Raw genomic sequence first — 11053 nt, forward strand, 5'->3', positions numbered from 1 at the left:
GTAAGTCGATGCGACCTTCTAGTGTATGTTGGCTGGCAACAATGGCTCTTATGTCGTGGGCCGATGCGGCCTTTTATTGAGGGCTGGCGACAATGGCTCTTACGCCGTAGGCCGATGCGACCTTCTAGTGTATGTGGGTTGGCGACAATGGCCCTTACGTCGTGGGCTAATGCAGCCTTTTAGTGTGGGCGGGCGACAGTGGGTCTTACGTCATGGGCCGATGCGGCCTTTTAGTGTGGGCTAGAGATAGTGGCTCTTACGCCATGGGACGATGCGGTCTTTAGTGTGGGCTGGCGACAGTGGCTCTTACGCCTTGCTATTAGGCATATTTAATTAACTGTTTTGGGTCCGGTCTCTGAATCGGGTTACGACTCGAGCTCATTTTCACCCTCAAGTTCTCAGATTTCAAGCTGGCGACAGTGGCTCTTACGCTTTTGGTCGATGCAACCTTTTTTGTGTGTGGCCCTAAGGCTCATTAGGCTGGCGACAATGGCTCTTACGCGCTTGGTCGATGTGACTATTTATGTAGGCTTTATTTTTCCTCTCGTTAAGGGATTTTTAAGTAATTTTTGCCTGACCTGTGTCGATTCAAAAAGAACCTCAATTTTGGGTAACTTGCGGCGATGTTCGAGCACCTCAGGAGGTTTGGCTCGGAGGCTGAGTAGCTCGAAGCTTGTGATCAGGAGCCGACATGGTCGAAGCTTTTTTCTTATGTCGAGGGTAGCCTGTTTAACTGGTTCTTTCTGAAGTAGATTTGGAGTAATTGAAGGCCTGTGTGGGCTGGCGACAATGGCTCTTATGCCTTGTAGCGACGGTTGGGCATCCCCGAGTCGTGTTAGTTCAGCTGGTACAACCGTGTGACCAGAGTCAATTGTGTTAGGCCGGAGCCTTTGAGTCGCGAATGAGGTAGTTTCGTCATTTATATCGAGGGTATGCATTTTTAGGGGTCTTACAAGTTCGATATATAGTCGAAACTTTGGGATCGGGTCTATGCCTTTAGTGAGGTCTTACAAGTTTTACATGTCGTTGAGGTATTACAGTTTTTACATGCCATTGAGGTCTTACAGTTTTTACATGCCATTGAGGTCTTACAGTTTTTACATGTCATTGAGGTATAACAGGTTTTTCATGTCGTTGAGGTCTTACAGATATAGTTGCTGCTTTATATAGATCTTACGAGACCGAGTCTGCCTGCTCGGGGTCTTATGGCCTCGGGTTTTGACAAGTCAATGGAGGTGGCGCTTGACGGCAGTCCCCGAGTCGTCGAGGATTTCTTGACTCGGGATCCATTCTTTGTAGACTTCGTATTCCCTTATCGAGGGCTTACGATTTTAGAGATCCCAACCCTGAGGTTGTGTGTTTTTAGAGATTTTGATGCTAGTCCCCAAGTATTCGGGGTACTTTCGGCATTGGAGATGTTTTGTGATTGTTGCCTCATCTGAGGGCTTATGATTTTGGAGTCCCAACCCGGAGGTCATTCGGGCGTTGAATTGTTGACACCAGTCCCCGAGTCTTCGGGACGTTTCTGGCGGAGAAGTCATTTTTGCGGAGGCGACGAGCTTCTTTTGGAGTGCGAGATGCTTTGACAAAAGATATTCTTCAATTATTCGATACAAGTGTCCATGCTTTCGTCGTCGGGGGTCCGGCTATACGGACACGGTTTGTTCGACTGTTTGGCCAGGTACATCGTTTCCCTACTGGGACCCCATTTGGCATTTCTTAGCTTTTTCGAGTGTATTATGACCCTCCGGAGGAATGCCCCCAGTGTTCGGGGTCGATTGCAAAAGAAGCCTTGAACACTTGTTGGATCCTCATAAGGTAGCATATAGATGTTGCCTCGTTAAAAACCTTGCCGGTAAAACCCTTTTCGGGATAAAAACTCGGTCGAAGGAAAAGAGTGCAACAGATGCTTTGAAACCTTAAGGTCATCGAGCTGGGTTAGCGTTTTGACTGCTCTAGTCAGGCACCTGCATAAGGGTTGGTACGAAATACTAAATGAAAAGGGAGATGGTTATACCTTAGTATAGGATGTGCCGGTGATGTTTCGAGGACCGATATGTCCTAGTTACTCGAGATGAGGACACGGTATGGTCCTTTACTTTATGTAATCGGGCTTAATCGAAGGTGAGGCTAGATTACCTTTTGGCTCCTTTTCGGGCAGAGATATTGGTGCCGGTACCACGTCGTGCACCGCAAACATTTCCCTTGCCTCATGTTATTCCCCGTAGATGGATTTAATTCCATCCTTTGTTGGGAATTTCATCATTTGGTGGAGAGTTGATGGTACTGCTCTCATGCAGTGTATCCACGGCCGTCCGAACAAGGCGTTGTACCTCATGTCCCCTTCGATGGCATGGAATTTAGCATTTTGGGTTGTGCCATCCACGGTGACTGGGAGGGTGATTTTTCTTTTCGTTGTTTCACTTGCCATGTTGAATCCGTTGAGGACTCGAGTGGCGGACATGATTTGGTCAAGCAGTCCGAGCTGCTCTATCACCCTCGACCTGATGATGTTGGCCGAGCTACCTGGATCCACGAGTACACGTTTTATTTGAAAAGAATTTACAAGGAAAGAGATTACCAGTGCATCATTGTGAGGTTGAGACACGGTCTCGGTGTCCTCTTTGCTGAAAGTGAGGGCATCCTCAGGTATGTACCCCCGGGTTCGCTTTTTTCTGGTAATGGATATTTTTGTCCTTCTCATCACGGGTTCCTACTGGGCATCGACGCCTCCCAAGATCATATGGATAACATGTTGTGGCTCATTTGTTTCGTTCTTCTTTCCGCCTCTCCTTCTCGGAACTAATTTTTGGCTCGGTCGCTGAGGAATTCCCGGAGGCGACCTTTGTTAAGTAGTCGAGCTACCTCCTCTTGGAGTTGGTGGCAATCATCGGTCCTATGGTCGTGCGTGTTGTGAAACTCGCACACTAGGTTATGATTCCTATGTGAAGGATCCGATTGTACAGTCCTGGGCTACCTGGCGTCTCTGATTTTACTGATTGTGAACACGATGCCCGATACATCGACGTTGAAGTTGTATTCTGATAAGTGGGGTGCCCCCATTGGCCCCCCGTTCCTATCGAATCTGGCTCTATTGATGGGTCCCCAAGGATCCTGTCCTCGGTCTATCCTTCGATCATTACGAGGTGGATTACGCCTCGGGGTGTTCCTCCTATCTTTGGTGTATGGCTGGGACCTTTCTTTGTTCGGCTTCGGTTCCTTCGTCGGAAACCTGCTTGGATATACTGAGCTCGAGGGGGCTCCCAGCTGGTCTTCTTCGGCCCTAATCTTTGATTGGTATCGCTTGTGGACGTCCGACCAGATCACAACAGGATATACGATCAAATTCTGTTTCAACTGTTTTGAAGCCGTCGAGCTTCGTTCGTTCAGACCTTGAGTGAAAGCCTACACTGCCCAGTCGTCAGAGACTAGCGGTACCTCCATCTGTTCCATTTGGAAGCGAGATACGAACTCTCGCAACATTTTGTTGTCTCTCTGATTGATTTTGAACACGTCGGATTTCCTCGTTGCTACTTTGAAGGCACCAGCATGTACTTTTATGAAGAAGTCTGCTAGCATGGCAAATGAATCTATGGAGTTAGGAGCTAGGTTGTGATACCACATCATGGACCCCTTAGAGAGTGTTTCCCCAAACTTCTTTAGTAAGACGGACTCGATCTTGTCATCCCTTATATCGTTGCCCTTCACTGCACAAGTGTAGGCAGTAACGTGTTCATTGGGGTTTGAGGTCCCATTGTATTTTGGGAGTTCCGGCATTCTGAACTTCTTTGGAATGGGTTTTCGGGGCCTCTTCCTCGGGGAATGACCTTTATATGAACTTCTTCGAATCCACACCTTTCAGGACCGGGGGTGCGCCCGAAATTTGGTCGACCCTGGAGTTGTAGGTCTCGACCTTCTTGTCGTTGGCTTCTATCATTTTCTCGCCCGATTCGATCCTTTTGGTGAGGTCCTCAAGCACTTTTATGATGGCGGGATCAGTCATCGACCCGTTATTGCTCGATCTCTCCGGCACCTGTTCGGCTGGAGGAGCTATCCCCGGTGCTACCGTGCTGGGAGTTTTTTGGTGACTTTGCAGCTGAGTAATAGCTAGATGTTGTGCCTGCAACATTTCAAAAATAACATGAAGGCTACCCTCACGTTCTTCCGTAGATGGGGTTTTCCTAGCTTCTTGTGGATCTCCTTGACGTACGTTTCTATCGGTATGCGAGCTTATATTGACCCGTTGGGCATCGCGTAAGATTGCATCCATGGGGACTGGCGCTGGTGCATTCTTAGGGTTTTGTGGCGGTACACCAACACTTGGAACAGCCACACTGTTTTCCCCGTGGTCCTCAAGATTGTTGTTTTCACCTTCGTTTACTGAGTTAGACATCATGAGGTGAAATCGAAAATCTTGGACAAGAAAAAACGTGAAAGATAACTTGTGTTATAGAACGAAACCAACAAGAAAATAATCACTATTATTTTTAGCCCTACGGTTGGCGCCAAACTGTTTACCGTGAAAACGGTAATAACAATTAAATTTGTTGATGGGACTCTAAAAAGACGTGATCTATTTTTATGCTACTTTGTTAAGAAATTGATGCTAGATGTATGAGACTTAGAGGCAAAAAGAGTTAAGGAGAGAGCTATAATCGAACCGATAGACCAATTATCGGGGCCTCGAGCTTGTGGATTCAAGGCCTCGGGGTCGATTCCGGAGCTCGATTACGAGCTATCGAATACAGTTGTTATGTGACTAACAATTATAATAAAATCAATGGAGGCTCTTTATGGCAAATGATAGGCAAATGATGAACAAATATGGAGATAATAAATGAAAGAAATAATATCAAGAGAGTATATGAGAGAGCAAAGAGAGTGTTCTTCTATATTTCTTATGGAGCAGCTGGAGCAACAGAGGGTTTACAAAATGTCAAGGACTCCCTTTATATATGAGGGGAATTCCAACATAGTACAAAAGCATTAATTACAAAAAATAGGGGGATGAGACAACTAGATGGCACCAGGCTCTATCAGTACTAACTGCATGCCTAGGGAACTCCCCATTCCCATCATGACCGCGGCCAACATTGTCCCTATGTCGTGCGTCGACGGACCTCGAGGGAGGGTACTCGACCCGTGGCCTCGAGCCTTTGAGGTGATCTTCCGAGATGCCTTAACAACGAGAAATTGGTCCCTCCAATTTCGTCTTATATAAAGTTGCAATGCTCCTTGATGCATGAGCCTAAACTGCATGTTCCTACACTCCTGGCCCGCATGAGTCTAAACTGTGTACGGCCCAAAAAAAGTTCGCTAGGTAGAAAACCACGAAAGAGGTAGCCTAGGCAAAAGTTAGGACATAAAAAATTTAAAAAAAATAAATAAATAAAATTACCCATTCTAAACTACAGAATGACTTAATCCTCTTCACTGAGGTACGTAGGCATCTTAGAGTTCAACTCTGAGTTCAGTCGCATAAGTTCAAAAGATACATAATCCCCCAATCATTGTCCGAATGAAGTACGATGGAATGTAATCCATTTAGTTACTACTTGAACTATCATCTGAAACTATCCTTAAGGAATTAAATTTTACATTTTGGGGATGTTTTAGATTTTGAAGTTTAGTTTTCAAGAAATCAAATGGTCCGTGATTTCAATATTTCTATATCAAGATACAAAAGTTTTGGTGATGTCGCGCAAATCTGAAATCGTCAGTATGTTAGACTTTAATATTGACTTTGAAATATTATTTGAAACTATCCTTAAGGCATTAAATTTTTCATTTTGGATATCTTATATATTTGGAATTTCAGTTTCCAATAGATTAAACGGTTTGTAATTTCGACGTTCCTACATCAAGATACAAAAATTTTGGTGAAGTCGCGCAAATCTAAAATCGACGCCCCGTCAGAATTTAATATTGATTTCAAAATATTATCTGAAACTATCCTTAAGGCATTAAATTTTTCATTTTGGATATGTTATAAATTTTCAAGTTAAATTTCTAAAAAAATCAAACGGTTCGTGATTTTGACTTTTCTATACCAAGATATGATCTTTTTGGTGAGACTGCGCAAATCTGAAATTTTCAACACGGTAAAATCTAAAGTTGGATTCAAAATATTATTTAGGAAGATTCTGAAGGTGTTTGATTCTAAGTTTTGAATATGTTTTAGATATTGAAGTATAATTTTCGAGAAATCAAATGGTTCGTTATTTCGACTCTCCCACGACAAGATATTATTCTTTTGTTACAAGCGCGTAAAGATGAAAATTATGCGACTAAGATAAAAGTCGGTCCACCTTGAGAGTAATCTCTCCGATAGTCAGGTCATCTTGAGAGTAATCTCTCTGATAGTCGGGCCACATTGAGAGCAATCTCTTCGATAGTCGGGCCATCTTGAGAGTAATCTCTTCGATATTTTGGTCATTTTGGGAGTGATCTCTCCGATAGTCGGGTCACCTTGAGAGTAATCTCTCTGATAGTCGGGTCACATTGAGAGTAATCTCTCCAATAGTCGAGCCACATTGAGAGTAATCTCTCCGATATTCGGACCACCTTGAGAGTAATTTCTCCGATATTGGGAGGGAGATGAGTATGCATCCCTTCACATCCTAAAACACTCTTCTTCATGTGTCGATCATCTCGTTAAGCAAGAACATATCCTTTTTGTTTTACCTACAAAAAGGACTATAGAATAAAGAAAGCACAAGAAAAAAAGAAGAAATTACCTCCATTTCAATGCTTCCAAGTCATCAAAAGTAGACTCAAAGTGATTTGCAAATGCTAAAAGTGAAACTAATAGAATAAAGAGTCATGTATTTATAGAAGTCATAAGGTAGTTTTTGAAGGTGAATTGTCGATGTGGGATCGTGTATTTTACATTCGCAAGGGATTCTGCTATGTATCTTCGAGAAGGGAGTAGTCTTACTTTGGCAGCAATGTAGGAATTCGAAGAAAACTTAAATTGTATCTAGTCATTATTGTATCTGGTCATTACAATATAAAGAATTTGTTTCCTAATGGGAAATTTTGATGTCACTGGCGGCTACAATTATAATTTGCATGGTTTTGCTTTTGTCTTTATTCAAAGGTAATGATTATTACATTGTTAAGGTAATTGATAGGGTTGTAACAAATTACTTGGGTGATAATTTGCATTCTAATCTGGCAGGCGACAATTTCATAGTCAGCTAATACTTCGTGACCTGTTTTCGGTTATGATAAGTCTATACCTTAACAAGTTTTGAAGTAGGGGGAATTAATAGGAGTATAAATTTACGGAATTAAATTCATAAATTATTTTGGGCTATATTTTAAATTCAAGATATATTGGTCTAAATAAATATTATGGGATAATATAATTGAATAAATTATATAAATCAAATATATATGGATTAAATAAATAAGTCTTAATCCATTAGGCTAACCCATTTAATTGGACTAAAGTGATGAGCTCACTTCATTAATCTCAAGATGTCATCTTTCTAAAGGTCCAATTTGGTGCCACGTGTCATATGATGTGGCACGTCAAGTCAAGCGAAAGAGCCAATAGGATCATGTCACGTATCAAAATGACAAGGCATGCCAAGTCACATTAAAAGGCTAATGTAATCGTGCGATGTGTGCAAGTGACATGTTCTAGCCAATTAAATGCGGCCTTGTTACACTTCGATATGATTGGTCGGAAAGAACTTGTTCTTATCATAAATCTTCCCTCCCACAACTATAAATAGGGTTTTCATAACCCAGAAAAGAAATCAGAAGTTATAACAAGAAGCAAGAGAGAGCTCGTGGATCAAACGCCATAAATTTCTATACAAGTTTTAAGTTTCAAGCAATCAAATTCAAGTTCAAGAAATCAAGTTCAAGCTCAAGAACAAAGAACAAATCAAGATTCAAGGAGTACGAATTGAAATCAAAGTGCGTGCTACTTGAATTCAAGATCATCATTCGTGGCAACAACTAGATATTCAAGATCAAGCTCAAAGGTCCTTGGATTTATATTGGAAAAGTAGAATCAGAGGAACCATAGAGATTGTAACACTCAAATATTTGAAATCAAATACTACGATTGTTGCAATATTTTTCGGTCTTGATTTATTTATTTTTGACGCAGTTTATTGTCTACAGGGCGCTTATACATTATAGTTGCAACCAGTGGCGGAACCAGAATTTCTACTAATAGGATTAGAAATATAAAAAAGTACACATTCGAATATTTATGAATATATGTAACAATATAAAAGATAAACATATGCAAAATTAAGGAAATTCAATATATGATAGTGGATTACCTAACTACCTAGTGTAATTTTTTGATGAAGAGATGTCAAGTAACACCCGTAAATGAAGTTGGCTCCGCCACTAATTTTAGCAACTCTATACTAAAAGTACTGGAGCACCCACTACTTTAAAATCCAGAATTCGCCCCTAGCTCCCTTGTTAACGTGTAGTAGTTTCTTGTTCTAAGTAAAGAATGTGATGATCTAATTTTTGAAGTCAAATTCACTACTTAGTCATTAGAAGGCAGTCTTTTGATTTGCAACTTCTTAGGTCATACCAAAAGCATGATCAGGTGGACTAAGTTCCAGCTAGCAAAATGATTGAACGGACACCAATTCTTTAATGATCATTCTTATGTTAATTTTCAAGTTAAGTCTGCGTAAATCAGTATTAGCATAGTTGAACTTTGAATCTTTTAATATATCAATGGGCCATTGCTACGTTTCAAATGTTACATTTCCAAGACAGGGACCATATCGACCACGAACTTCCTTACTATGGTACGTAATTTGTGTAGGGCAGACGTAAACATATACAGTATATTTCTTTTCTGTTTTCTAATCTTGGGTTAATTTCTTGTTTCCCAGTAAATTTATACAAATAGCCGGAAGAGACAAGGGAAAGCAGAGGGGACGAAGAATGAAAAACATATAAATGTAGACAACTTCAAAACTTGATTCTCAGTATCTTACAGCTTGTCACTTGAACATCGAAATTGAAAAGAGGAGGAAAACAAAAAAAAAAAAAAAAAGGAGAGAGGAGGAATTATTCAAATGTAGTCGTTGACGATCACAGCCGTTGAGTCCACAATTTGACCACTAACGAACAATCACAACGACCGTCACAACCAAAACACAAACAAGAAAACTCCAAGTCCCAACACCGCCACCCCATGCACGTTAACTCCACCAGCACCCGAATCATCTACCACCGCATCATCACTGCCGGAGCTGGGACTCAACGCTGCCGGAGACTTTTTCTTTAAATTTAACGTCGCTGGAGCCGGTGCTGGTGCCGGTGCCGGCGCAGGAGAAGCAAAAATACTCAAGGGTTGAAGCACTTTATCCACTTGATAAACCGCAAGCTCACCGTCAGTATAAATCGTATTAGCTACAGTAGCATCCACAATGCCAGTTGACACATTCACTTGGTTTCCTAAAGTCGTTACATTTAACGGAAAATCGCCGGGACTAGTGTCACCAGCTTGTGTTCTTAACGGATTGCTCACCGTTTGAAACTGTGAAATTGAAATAAAATTGGGAAGTAAATGAAATTGCACTAGCGAAACTTGTTGTTGAGAACTTAGAGAATTGAGAGTGCCAGCTTTTAAGCTCGAGAATGCGTTATCCGTAGGTGCAAAAACAGTCATCCCTTGTTTTGAATTATTTAATTGTGTGTTGATTTGATCACCGGCTTGTGTTGTTTTTAAGAGCCGGATAAATGTGGTGAATTGACCGGCTTTTTCGAGTATTTTTGTGATGTTGGTTGGACCGGATGGAGCTGGGACCGTGGCAGAAGTTTGGGCTAGAGTCAAGGTGCAAGAATGGAGGAAAATTAGAAGGAGTGAAAGAGAGAAAACGAGACAGCTCATCATATTTGTTTCTCTTTTTTTTCTTTTCAAGAATGGATGGTTTGAATATCGAGAGAAACAGACTTAGGAGTATGAAATTTGAAAGATGAACGGTGCTTGTTTCTGATAGGGCGGAAACAGATGGATTTTATGGAGAGGGAAATAGGAAATTAATCTGTATGGTAGGTGAGAAGTTGGAAGCTATACTACTAATTATGAAACAAATTATTAGTACAGTATCGCTCAATTTGGTGGGAGGTTAAGATTTTATTTATTTAATTTCTTGAATTTATATCATATATACTGACAGTATAAAGATTTTCTAAGATAAAGTGACTTTAATATGTGATAACATAATTAGTCTATCATTTTATTAGGTTACTCATCAATTTATAATTTTATAAATACTTTTCACTCTATTACTGTACTCATTTAGTTAAAAGAAGCAATTAGAATCTTCAAGTTTCTGTCGAAGACTGATCCTGTTCTCAAACAAGAGTTGAATTATTGGAAAGGTTTGGGGTTGGGCGGGGGATCGAGGAACTATTACAGCTGATTGTTTGCTTGGATACGCAGGAAATTTGGAGATCTAAAGTGGGCATGTACCAAAATAATCGTTTTATGCTTGCTTTGCTTACACTCGTTAGAATATGATTGGCTTGCAACAAACTTAAAAATGGCGCTATGTTCAAATTCAATACAGTTCTTGGTCATTTGTGCCCATCCTCTTTTGTTGGTTATAAGTTATAACCCTCTAAGTAGGCCCTCGTTCGTATTACGATTTAAATTGGATGGATATTTCAAGGAACAACAGGACATACGAGTTTGTCCCATTTCTTGACGGTCCAATTATGCGTTGGAGATAGTCCATTTCATAATCCTCAAATTCTTCTTAATTAGCATTTTGATGCCATTTTATAGGCAGGTTATTTTATTAATTAAAAAAATTAGAAAAAAGAAGGGAGCTTGGTGCCTTACCTACTAATTAAACTCTATATGAAGAATGAACATTATACCAATTTTTATACATTTAAGATACACATAATACATGGACGAATAATTTTGTGGGAATAAAACACACTACAGTAATACAATCTAGAAAACAGGAGGAGAATGAAAATTTCCACCTTTGCCTTTTCCACCCTTCCCAACAGTACCCTTACTCCATCGGAAAGCCATTATAATGAGCAA

General features: G+C 40.8%; 1 protein-coding gene across 1 annotated transcript; it reads right to left on the reverse strand.

Annotated features, from left to right (window-relative positions):
- Nucleotides 1-9133: 9133 nt before the first annotated feature.
- On the reverse strand, nt 9134-9886 carry LOC104212659 (fasciclin-like arabinogalactan protein 11). Its single transcript, XM_009762001.2, has one exon. It carries the CDS (start codon nt 9884-9886, stop codon nt 9134-9136), a length of 753 nt encoding a protein of 250 aa, XP_009760303.1.
- Between the last annotated feature and the right edge of the window lie 1167 nt (nt 9887-11053).

Source organism: Nicotiana sylvestris, chromosome 6 (genome assembly GCF_000393655.2).
Source record: "Nicotiana sylvestris chromosome 6, ASM39365v2, whole genome shotgun sequence".
NCBI lineage: Eukaryota > Viridiplantae > Streptophyta > Magnoliopsida > Solanales > Solanaceae > Nicotiana > Nicotiana sylvestris.